Source organism: Cyprinodon tularosa, unplaced genomic scaffold (genome assembly GCF_016077235.1).
Source record: "Cyprinodon tularosa strain WSP-4 unplaced genomic scaffold, ASM1607723v1 ctg19, whole genome shotgun sequence".
NCBI classification, from domain to species: domain Eukaryota; kingdom Metazoa; phylum Chordata; class Actinopteri; order Cyprinodontiformes; family Cyprinodontidae; genus Cyprinodon; species Cyprinodon tularosa.
This window is the reverse complement of record NW_024038678.1, coordinates 597,276-609,787: the sequence shown is the minus strand read 5'-3', so window position 1 is coordinate 609,787 and position 12,512 is coordinate 597,276. Positions and strand designations below refer to the sequence as shown.

The 12,512-nt window shown below is 36.9% G+C and overlaps 1 protein-coding gene across 1 annotated transcript in view; it reads right to left on the bottom strand.

Annotated features, from left to right (window-relative positions):
• sycp2 (synaptonemal complex protein 2) overlaps positions 1 to 11,340 on the bottom strand; it is a 36,388-nt gene extending 25,048 nt beyond the window's left edge. Inside the window, exons 1-18 of the mRNA XM_038283025.1 lie at positions 11,266 to 11,340; positions 5,064 to 5,158; positions 4,830 to 4,970; positions 4,606 to 4,734; positions 4,422 to 4,526; positions 4,313 to 4,337; positions 3,983 to 4,068; positions 3,791 to 3,885; positions 3,667 to 3,701; positions 3,449 to 3,591; positions 3,299 to 3,351; positions 3,007 to 3,052; positions 2,722 to 2,820; positions 2,560 to 2,620; positions 2,309 to 2,457; positions 2,097 to 2,153; positions 1,823 to 1,915; positions 1,617 to 1,722 (exon numbers count right to left, since the gene is read on the bottom strand). Of these exons, the coding sequence (XP_038138953.1) occupies positions 1,617 to 1,722; positions 1,823 to 1,915; positions 2,097 to 2,153; positions 2,309 to 2,457; positions 2,560 to 2,620; positions 2,722 to 2,820; positions 3,007 to 3,052; positions 3,299 to 3,351; positions 3,449 to 3,591; positions 3,667 to 3,701; positions 3,791 to 3,885; positions 3,983 to 4,068; positions 4,313 to 4,337; positions 4,422 to 4,526; positions 4,606 to 4,734; positions 4,830 to 4,970; positions 5,064 to 5,087 (1,447 nt within the window). The 5' untranslated portion in view covers positions 5,088 to 5,158; positions 11,266 to 11,340. The remainder of the gene's footprint in view (positions 1 to 1,616; positions 1,723 to 1,822; positions 1,916 to 2,096; positions 2,154 to 2,308; positions 2,458 to 2,559; positions 2,621 to 2,721; positions 2,821 to 3,006; positions 3,053 to 3,298; positions 3,352 to 3,448; positions 3,592 to 3,666; positions 3,702 to 3,790; positions 3,886 to 3,982; positions 4,069 to 4,312; positions 4,338 to 4,421; positions 4,527 to 4,605; positions 4,735 to 4,829; positions 4,971 to 5,063; positions 5,159 to 11,265) is intronic.
• Positions 11,341 to 12,512: the final 1,172 nt, after the last annotated feature.

Genomic DNA, 12,512 nt, shown 5'->3' with positions numbered 1-12,512 from the left:
CTCTGGAGTGTAATCGCTTCTTCTGTGAGAAAAAGGAGCAGCGCATGAACCGAACCCAACACATGCAAATCGAACCGAGACAGTCGAACTGAACGGTTCGGATGGTTTTCATAAACCGTTCCATCCCTACTTGACCTACAGTTCTGTCATGACAAGAGATCTTGATAGATAGGCAATGCTGCTGGAAAAAGAGATCAGCATGGGAAAATGAAGTGTGCCGCAAAAGCAATATGGCAACTATAGGAATTTAAGTACCGTATTTTCGCGACAATAAGGCGCATATAAATGTATTTTTTTTCCCCTCAAAATGTGCGGCGCGCCCTATAGTGTGGTGCGACCTATGTGTGTTGTTACTGCGGACGTTTGAGACCACCATGAGAACGGTAAAGGGGGAAGTGTGGGCGTGGATTGTGTATAAAAGAACACTCTTTCATCATTTCCTCATTGAAGAGATGATGAAAGAGTGGCTGAGAGAGGTGTATGTAAGGAGACCAGGTGGTTTTTTCCAGTCATCACCATCACTGTTAATCTGTGACCCATCTCACAGCCGATGTGAAAAACATGGTGAAAGAAATGACCGCTGTGCTTGCTGTTATTCCGGGAGGTCTGACAAAGGAACTTCAACCGCTCGACATCGGTGTGAACACTGGACACAGCAAGAGCAGCAAAATCGCGTCTGCTGCTTCATTTTTGCTGATTGTACCAGTTAGCTCTGACGCGCGGCTGAAGCAGCTTTGCAGCTCCAGCTGCAAAGCTGGTGCAAAAGTGTGTCTGACGCGCGTTGGGCGGAGCTACTCTATCCTTTCTTTGCCTTGCAGCTATATTTACTGTGATCAGTGGGAATAAAGTACTTTTAATATGTTTTTAAGTGTGAAAGTCCACCTGAAAACTTAATTACTGCAGTCAGTTCATCCAGATTACGATCCTGCCTTCCAATATTATTTCTGTTGGAGCCGCTAAGACCCCCACATACAGCAGTGCGCTGTCAGTAGGATCCCATGCAACAGCAGCCTCTGGCCGGGTCGCCTCCTCGTGGTTCACCGCAGCAAATGGTAGGTGTTTTTCATCTAAATAATCTAAACTGCAGGCACCAGGATAATAAAACATTTTCTGCCAGCAGATTTCTGCATTTTAAGTTAATTTATGCGTCAATAAACTGTTTCAAAGGAGTGATCACAGCGCTCTGTGTCATCAGCGATGTGTCTGTCTCATGGCCAGCTCCCAGGTTTGATTAATACTTTGTAATAAATACATGAATAAAGCACAAACATACTCAGTTTTGCCCCCGCTCTATTTTTAAATACGCAGTAGAGGTATTTAAACGAAGTAGAGGACATGTACCTGTATATAAAACCCGCGCCCTATAATCCGGTGCTCCTTATGTCTGTGTTAAATACAGTAATGGCACACATAACTGAGACTGCACCTTTTAGTACGGTGCGCCTTTTTGGTCGTGAAAATACGGTAACAAAATGAATTAAAAAAACAACATTTAAACGTTAAAGCTTGCATTTACTAATTTGCTACACAACCCAAAATTACACTTAAAATTATGAAACAATATATTTACACTGATTAGGTGTTACTAATCAGTTTTATGATTAGGTGTTACTCACTTGATGATTTATCTGGAAGAAAACTGCTAGTCTTTACACTTCCTCTCTCATTGCTGCTTATATAGGTTGTGGACTCTGACATCCTCTTTTTAGCAGGGGTCACCATCTGGAAGGCAAAGGACTATCTGATTAGTTAAAATTATACTAAAAAGTAAAACAACTGACCACAGCTTTTTTGATTTTTAGATAAAATACTAAAGTGTTGCCTGTGCAGTTGCGGTGGGCAGGTCGTAGGGTGCAGGGGTTTTCTCAGTTTCACCAAGAGACACCTGGCTCTCTGGAACCACCTGTGAAGATTGCTATGCAGCAGACACCCTCTAACGTCAACATATGCATTTCCAGCTCTAACATGGTAGAAGACATTCTGGGAAATTTGATCATAGTCACATAAACTTATCTAAAAAGGATCAACCCGCATGTTTAAGCCTCTTTGAACATATCGTGAATGTAAATAATGCATGAGGTCAAGCTTGTGCATACCTGGGCAATGTTATCTGCCTCTGTGGCTTTAACTGCAGCTTTCACTTCATGGATGCTCTGCCAGAATAAGACACTAATTAATTAACAATGCATTGTGACCAAAACAATCTCTTTTCACTAAACTCCATTTAAGTAAAAATCCACATCAAAAGAAAGGCTTTTATTTTATTGATTACATTGTACTCAAAACTGTACAAAAATCGCTCACTTACTTTGTTTTTGTCATTCCCAAAAACATTTTGAGCAGCTTGCAGTATGTCCAATGAGGAGCTAAATTGGATGCAGAGAATGGATCCTTCCATTGAGTCAATAACAATCACCTCTGACAGCTTTATCTGCAAGATTTGCCTCTTGCCCACCTCTGCAGATAAAGAACAATTTGTGATTTATATTCTCATTTTACTGGGTTGTAGTAAAAACACTTAAAGACAGAGAAAACAAGTTAATTTGGTGCACTGGCAACCTGTGACTGTGTAGCTTTGGACTTCATGCTCATCAATGCACACTGTTTCCCAGTGAGCATCCTAGAAAGAAGAAAAATGTGGCTCTAATTGATCTTAACCTTTCATTAGAAGTAAGAAATGATGTCTTTGATGAACACAGTGTAACACTGGTCTGCCTGTACCTCTTCATCAGGTAAAGAAAAATAAAAGGAGATGCTCCTGCTGCCGAGGTTGAAGTCAATCCAGAATTCCTCAAGTTTTTCATCAGATGGCATCAGCAGCTAACACGACAAGCATTTTTTAATGACATATACTTTTGGACAAATGTATTACTATTTATAGTGTTTCCAAACAAGATAATCATTCACACAAGAACATTTCCTTTGATAACAGTCAGTTTAACTTAAGTTCCAAAGTAATAATAAATATTTAAGTTACATTGTAAGATAAATCTTGGTGATACTGACCTCATATTTGCCCAAATAAACTTTCAAACAAGGGTAAGAGCACACTCTGAAGCAGAAAATGGACAGGTATTCAATAAAAAAAGAGTTAAACATTATGACAAAAAGCCTAAATGTTTAGAAATTGACCAAATATACAAACAAGTATGTAAGCTGCTGCATGTTAACACTGCAAGGTAAAGATGAACGGTAACAGAAAACTGAATGTATTTGTATTAAGCATGCAAACAGCCCAAAGGAACCTCCAATTTCATCAGTGCCTGTGCAGCAGTGTGTACTTTCTGCATACTTGTACCTTCTTTTGTCTCCTTGCATCCCATTCACCATGTTCAGAAACCTTCTGCAAGCCTAAAACAACACATTTCTGTTTTGGTTTTTGTTTCATCTAAAAGTGCAACTTAGACATGTTACTCAAGCAAATAATTATTACTACTAAGCCTTTTACCGTTTCAAACTCTGAATCACTGATCTGGGCAAAAGCAGTGGCCACATGCCCCATGCTGAACCATCGGTCTGCAAGCTTCTTCCTCTGATCAGGGGTCACCATTCTGAATAATGCCTCCATCAGGGATGACTGCATGTCATAATCTGTGAGAAAATGAGTATTTGAATTTATTAAGGAGAAAAATGGCAGTTGAGTTAATGGTATAAATATAAACTTACCACCACTGTCCAGAATCCGTCCTGCCAGTTTGGTCCTGCAGAAAAATAAATACAAGGTTGAACCAAGCATAGCATAACTTTAGAATTGGTAACTAATTACAATAAAAACACTACAGTTACATACATGATATCAGACGCCTCTTGGGATGTAAGGAGTCTCCTGTTCTTCTTAAAATCCAGTGGCATTTTATCCAGAATGATGTTGTATTTACGAATTGCCTGTTACAGCAACATTATAGTATCTATGAGCTAAGACCTCAGTATATCAGACTCATTTTCCTTCCCCAAAGAATTAGTAACACCAATTATTTCCAACCTCTTTCTGGATCAGAATGTATATTCTGGGGTCTACTGCTAACTGGCCGACCGGATACAGGAAGGAGTCAGTGACTTCAGATGTTCCTGAGGAATAAAGTTAGGAAATCCAGTTTGTAAAGAAGTTCAATGTATCCAAGCAATTCTGTTAACTGACTAGATAGAAGAAAAACAGGCATGGAAATGGAAGGCAATTATCTACTGAACAATTTGAAAACTTTTCTATACATTTAAATTGAAGAAATCACTGTTATCCTTGTCAGTAATATTATAGCTGAAGCTAAATAACATTTCAAGAAGGGAACAAAAACTATAAATTAAAGAGACATACCCTCTTTGCATGACTCATGAACCATCTGCAAAAGAAGAACCATGAGGAGAAACTTTAGGGACAAAACATCTAAAGCTAATATACGCACTAACTAACAAATATGACTCACCATTAAGACATTTAGGAAGTTCTCACAGAGGACATACATGGTTTTATCCCAATGTGGACCTTGTTGGATCCATAGTTTCCTGCATTTTTCAAACCACTGCACCATGTGCACCAAAAATAAAGGCAAAACTTAAAAATATTTACAGGGATCATTGCATATGTTGCATGTGTATTGTTATACTTATCTTCTGAATTAGCCCCTGAGAAATTAAACCTGAGACTCCTTGCCCACCAGGTAACTTCAGATCTTTCCCACATTTGTGGAGGCTTTCAAAACCCAAACAGGCTGATCTGGTTTCTTTTTTATCCAAGCTCTAAAGAGTTAAAAAAATTTATTGTTTTTTTTCTCTGTATTTTAAAAAACAAACAGAATGAAGTGCTGAAAAGTGTGTTTAGCCTCTAATCTTACACTGCTGACAAGTTTATCCAATTTATTCAGGAACTGTTTGGAACAGTTGATAGAGACGCCTTTATATGCGTTCATCTCCAAGAACTCGTGGAGGGGCCGGACATCTCCACTCTTTAACACTGCGCTGAGTATATTCTCCAACTGAGCAAAAAATATTACAGGTTTGGAGCATTATTAAATGTACAAATGATACTGGGATAAGCTTGAAATAAACCGACAGTGATGCAAACCAACCTGAGAGCTTGAGGTTGTAGCCATTCTGGCTTCTGAGGAAAAGCTTCTTGGCCTTGACCCCTGCAGTCCTCAGAATGCAGTGAGAACACATACACCTGCAAATGATCATCTGATTTAACATTACCTGTTTTATACAGATGGAAGTCACCTTAACCAAAAAATAAGTCAGGGCTATAAAGACATTGCTTATAGATATTTTAGTTTGATCAGAGGTTATAATCTATCATACCTTATATGGTTCAATCTGCCAAGGACTATATGGTAATAAGGTCAAATATATTCTAAACGATTGTAGCGTTAAATGTAATTACAATCCAGGGGTTGACGTTAAGGATTTTTACCACTTGCCCTTTGGGCAAGTGACTTTCACATTTCATTTGCCCAGAAATAATTTTTACTTGCCCAGTATAATGTTTGATAAATATAGTTCCTAATCTTCATTTTTGTATATATATCAATGAAACATGTTTGTTTTTTAAACGTTTTTTTGTAATTCAGTATTTTTTAAGTTTACAGGTTCCTGGTGTGTATATGCATGCGTCAGATAATGAACTCAAGCCTACATTACCGTGATAACATGCTTTTAAATCCTTCCTGCACATTCTTTTCAAACTAAACTTTGCTTTAAACTGTTGTGTGCTTGGAAAAATATAAATTGTAATGTTAAAAATCTAAAAAAAAAAAAATTGACAGGTTAAAAACTTTTTTTTGATAAATCACAAGACAGAAGTCAATGTCACAAATGAATAACTTTTATTTTAGAGTCATGGTATCTTTATACAAGATAATACTATTAATATAATGTGACTTTTCTAGAGAATCATTATACATAGTTATTTTATACAGGGTTTCCACAGTCTTACATAATTTCAGAATTCCCTGACTTTTAACTGACTCAGGATTAGTTTTCTCTGACAAAATAAATGCAGCAACAAGACAATAATAATTACATAACAGGTCACCAATTGAACATGTTTAGCTCTATAACATTTAAATGCACCTCTCCAATGTCTGAGAGAAAAAAATTGAATGAACATTTTTTAATGTATGACCTGCATCACTGTACAGAAGACTGCCATATGATAGCCATATTTACACTGTGCGCATGGCATACAATTATGCCAGTTTTCCTAATCCTTGACCGATAATTTTTAATCTAGGGTTATCTAGGTGGTGGGTGAAATGGGTGGAGGGAAAAATAGGTGGTGGGTGTGTTACTGTACTTACATTTCTTTGCCTTGTTGTTGTTTTTTAGCCTGCCAAGTCGAAAAAGATTTGTCTGATTCCCGCCAATTCCCGAACAAAAATCACGCCATCTGGCAGAAAATCACGCAGCTTTTTCAAATCACGCGAGAATGTGTACAAAATAACAAAAATGGTGCCGGTAACGCTTCTGGTCGTTTTCATCGAATGTCTGTGATTTTAAAGTAATGTTGAGTGATAAATATTTTTTTTTTTGCGATCATTGCACTTGCCCGGCGGGCAAATGCAATGAAATTTGTACTCTCCCAACAATAAAAACTACTTGCCCCGGGAGATCGGGCGATGGTTAACATCAAGCCCTGCTACTGCAGAACTCATGCTTTGAGAAAAAAAAAGTATAAATCAAAACATTTCTAATTATTTAAACAAATAACGTTATAAATGCAAATTCTGGTTTTATGCTTTCTGCTGACATGCTGCAGGGGTGTAATTCAACAGTGTACTGTCCTTCTCATTACAGAAGAATGCTCCCGGAACTTCAACACCCTCTGAGCGTCTTTTCTCTGCAGCAGGAAACATAGCCTCCAAAAAAAGTGCCAGTCTTAGTCAGGAGCACGTTGACATGCTAACCTTTTTGCATTGCAATGTTTGGATATATTTATCCTCTTGTTTGAACCCCATAGGGCACATGTGTCAAACTCTAGGCCCACGGGCCAGATGTGGCCCGCCATTTATTTTATGTGGCCCGCTAGAACTCCCACAGGCGTCATTTTAACGGTTTTGAGATTTTAAAGGGAAAGAACTATATTTAAAATTAAATTTATGTTGCTCATGTTAACTGACTTTTCCTGTTTCTATATTTCCTTCATCTTCACTTAGTTTTTTAAATAAAATTAAAACATAAAAACTAAATATGGTTAATTCTACCTCGACCCCCCACAACCGTCCTTTTGACGGCTCTATTAGTTGCATTGTAAATTCTTCCCGCGGTTGATTGACGTTCGGTACCGTTGAGTAGCAACCGGCATTCTACCTAGAACTTTTTAGCTAATATGGAAAAAAAGGCGTTCAGAATGAACCTAACAGCGAAACAGGCTTTAGAAATGCTTCAAAATATCGATTATAGTGATTCGGGCGGAGGGGGAGAGAACAATGAGGAGGACTGGGGGTGAGCGGCTCAGATTCTGACAGCTAGTCCGAGGATGATCACCCACCCCTGAGAAAATGCAGATGTATCAGACAAAAGTAAAACTTTGTCCAAGCACTGCCCACACCTAAGCCGGTCCACTCAGCGACCCAAAGCTAAACCAGAGCCCGTAGTCTACTATAACCACAAACAGGTCGGGTGGATGTTTTGGATCAGATGATTAGAAAGGATTCTGTAAAAGCTCCGACACGAAGTTGACCTGTGGCTAGGGGTGTGCAAAATAATCGTCATGATGATGCATCGTGATTCTAATTTTCGTGATCTACTGCATCGATTCTTGTTGCCAAGTATCAATTATTAATAAAAAAAAAATTAATACATAAAATTGCATGAATGGTTGGCGACTGGACAACTTCCAGTCCAGTAGATGTCGCTGCGGATGTGTTGACGCATGCTGCCTTGTGTCACAAGCATTTCCGGCCGCGGGATACTGCGCCGAGTCATTAAAAAACAAAACATGGAGGACAAAATATTGCACTGCATCGCAATAATTCAAGTATCGTGATACATCGTGATAGAATCGCATCGTGGCCTGTGAATCGTGATTTGAATCGAATCGTGACTTCTTTGGCAATACCCACCCCTACCTGTGGCTGTAATTTATAATCTCCTGGAAATATCACCTATAAACGCTTTGGTACTGTTCAGGAGCTGTTTGATTATATATATTTTTTTACGCAGAGATTTTATCCTTGAACTGGTAAAAAAGTTGCAGACAAACCGCAGGTTTCCAGCCCCTGCAGTAGAGCAGCCTTGGCAAGGCACAGAAAACAGTGGCAGGAGCTTCAGCGCTGCACAAAAAAACTCACATATTACGTTTGTCATAAATGGGAAAAGATGGTCTGTGGGAAATGTTTGGGGGGGAATCATTACATTTTTGTAAATAAAATTAAATGTTTCTGTTGTTGTAATTATTTAATGTTTGCAGGTCTTATGTGTGTATGCATCAAACCATCAGTTGGATGCAAAGCTGTCCAAAGCTTTTTTTTGTAAAATGCTACATGTGTCATACATGTTTTTTGCAGCTCAGTTTTATGTTATATCAGTTTGATCTTTCATTAGTGGAGTTATGTGGGTTTTCATAAGCTGACAAAATTTAAAAGGATTTATGTTAGAGCAACAAGCAAGCATATGTTTTCTATGAAACTGTAATTGCATAGAAACTTGAATAAATTATAATAAATAATGAGTTATTTAACATTAAGGAGAAGTTACATTTATTTTACATTACATTCAATTACATGTAGTTACATTTATAAGTTACATCTGGCCCTTTAAGGACAGCCATTATGCTGATGTGGCCCTCAGTGAAAATGAGTTTGACACCCCTGCTTTAGGGGCTTTAAAAAACAAAAATGCCTGTCTTTTTTGCACTTTATGAAATAAAGTACCCTATATTTTTTGGATGTATAGCTACATTTCTCATGCAATTTTGTGTAGTTTTAACACAAACATTTGTTTTTTATATTGCAGCAGTACAGTTAATGAGCAACCTGTACTTGTGTGCCTGTTCTGTCTAAAATGCTTAGTTTTGGAATAAATAGGTTAATATTAAAAATATTTATTGTCCGATTCAATTAATCGAAAAAATAAACGGCCGGTTCATCGATTTTTAAAAAATACTTTCAACACCATCATCCCACAGCATGTACTTCTCCCTGAGGATGAGGAGAGCCCACCTGCCCCCACCCATCCTCCCCACCTTCTACAGAAGCACCATAGAGAGCGTTTCAGTTTCTTCCCCACTGCCATTAGACTGCTGAATGTTGTGTAAATTTTATATAAATAAAAATGTTAGAACTGTAAATATAGAGTCAAAGTTTATATTACTATTTTTATATGCATTTTCACTTGCATGGTTGATACCAGAGCGTAAACAATTGAATAATTATTAACTAATTTGTTAATCAAATGATTAAACAGAAAGACAAACTGGTTTCCGTTGACAGAAACTTTTAACCAATCTCAGTAAACCATCTCTGTAGAATGCCTTGAGATTAAATGTGTAGTGATTTGGCACTATATAAATAGACTACATTGAAATTGACGGCACACAGACTCTAAAACGTGCCATTTGCTGAAAGAATAACCAAATTAAAACAGTAATTAAAACAAAACCCTACAGATAAAATAAAAAAAATATATAAACATAGAATGCATATTTCTATTAAAGATTAAGTTTATTTATTCACATATTTATATATGAATATATGTGAATGATATATTATATATCATACACATATAATTATGTTTATGAATGTATTTTTTTTGTGCATGTTTTACCATTTGCCTTTCATTGAAAATAAGCAATAATGGATTATTTTCTTTATTCCAAATGTTGGTTCATTTAGAAAAGTATCTCCTTTTAGATTATTTTTTTCAGTTAATCAAGTAATCAATAGATTGATCAATTACTAAAAAAGGTGCTAAGTGCAGCCCTAGTTGCTACCTACAAGTGTTTGTCTATTTTTTAGCTTTATCAAGCTTCCTCCATGTTACTGTATCTGTATTGTTTTAAAGTTTCCTAAAGGACTAGATGTTTTATAGTGTTGTGTTTACATGTCACAGGTATTATATTGACAAATTAATGCCCATTTGTAAAAATCCTGCATCTAACACTTCCTCCTACAGTTAAAAAGGAGTTACTGCATCTAATTTTGTGCCTTTAATTCAATTTAGGAAAACCGATATCAGCAGCTCCGTTCACAGCTGCAGTTCACTTAGACTTATAATAAATCATATGATTTTGTTATCATGGTTGTCACTATTTTAAAGGTTAATAAACAAAAGTGAATGCAATAAAAATAGGATAAAAACGAGATTGTATCATCTGATTGATAGCTCTAATTTTACTGTAAACAGAAATCAAAAACTAAATCAACTGGAGTATGGATCGAACCGGGTACTTGCAACCTTCTCAGAGCACAAGCTACTGCTCTAACCACTAGACCAACACATTGATTTTTATGTTCCAGCAGGGCTTGGCAGCCACCCACACTCCCAAGGGTACTAGGAGCTGCTTCAATGAGCTTCCTGTTCTCCATTGACCAGAAAATGTCCTGAAGCCCATAGAAAATCTACAGGGTGTTTCCAAGATGGAGATGAGGGAGGTCAGACCAAACAAGTGAGACTCCAAAGCAATCTAGGCTTTCAGTTCAAATAGACCTACTTAATGCCACAGGCTGCTTATCTCTATGCCACAGTGCATTGATGCAGCCCAACCAAGTGTGGTGTGCATGGAAAGGTCATAAGTTTTAGAAGTCTGACACTTACTTTTTAAATGTTGGTCTAATGTAATTTGATTCTTGATTTTGAGGGGGGGGGGGGGGGGTTTAACATATAAACCAAAGACACAAAAATAAAAAATTAAATCTTAACATATTTGACTCTGTTAAGTAACTTTCACATTCTAGAATTACTTGCAAATGTATTGCAATTTTACACGATATTTTTCCACTCAATTTAGAAAGTAAAAAGTTTATTTTGTAGTTGTAGTCCATCTGTAAATGACTGGACCGTTCACAGCCCGCTAATGGTATTACCGAACACTAATCGGTTAACTTATATTTATTATAATGTGTTTATTACACATAATCAGTCCAAAAAAAATGCTATCTCATTAACTCATCTGTCAATGCCTGCGTTGGAAGCTCATTATTAGCCGAAAACAACAGTTAATCCACCTTCCGTTTTGGCTAGCAATTATAATTTGTTTCTAATTTATTTAAGTTACGTTTTGAGCGACCAAAATATGTTGAAAAAATACACATTACGTCGTTATTAGCTACTTACCGTATCTAGGAAATCCTTATAAAATCAGAAAAAAAAGGATTTCTGCCGGTTACTTCTGGATCTAACGGCTCAACGTCGAACCGCGAAATCAATAAGTAGCGAGCGCGTGACAGGTTTATAGATGCTAAACCTATTTTAGTAACCCATCGGAAAAAAGAACTCTACAGGAAGAGCTGCAAACTGTTTACCCGACGATATCGTTATTGTCATAGAAATATGAAATTAATGTTTGAATATTTGTCAGGGTACCCTATACAGACCCCAAGAAAATTAAGCTTTATTTATTTATTTGTTTATTTATCTATTTTTGGGCTAATTATACTTTTTAATCAGGCAGAAATTTGTTCAGTTAACGCGTTCGCCATAGCTATTGGAAGGGGCACATTCCAAATAAGAGCACATACTAATCATTGCCTTTACTAACTCGACTGACTGATCGTTTTTAAAGATCATGTTGGCTATTTTTTTTTTTTTTTATCGTAAGCTTTTTCAGGTGGTATTTTTAAATGACCAAATAATGTCATAAAAATATAATATGAATTAGGTTTTTTGTTCTAGTTAATGAACACGGAGGACCAGCTCTACCATATTTAAAAATAAATACAGAAATAAATAAATGCTCAATAAATAAATAAGGATACAATTAATTGCCCCCCCAAAATGTATTAATGTCCATGATAATATTCAACTTGATTTATTAAATACTTATTTATGTGAATTTAATAAAATTTTTGTCTGTTTTCTTCTTTTTTTTTTTTTTTACCCTATTTATTACTTCATTTATTACTTCATTGCTATTTATTGCCAGTCATTTTTACATTTCTGTATGCATTTCTGCCTCATATGCAAATGAGGAGGGGCTGCGTCTTGGAGCAGGGGTCTTCAAAGTTTTCCAGGCCAAGGACCTCCAAACTGTTGGCGAGATGGAGCGGGGACCTCCTAATTATATATATTGTATGAAATTGTTTTATATCAAGCTGGTCCTATAGTCACTCTATTACACATGGAGTCATGTAAGGAGAGTAATTTGGCCCTGGGATTATTAAAGAATTTCTGATTCTGACTACTGGTTGATGGGACAGGTGTTTTGAATGAAATGGTGCCCAGCTTGAAAGAGCTCCTGTGTGTGTCGCTGAATGTGTGCATTGATGACTGGAAGACATCCTTTGCCTCCATTTATCAGTTTACTACAGTGTATAGAGCTTTGGAGTTGACGTCACAGGATATGACGTTTTCGCCGCTCGGCG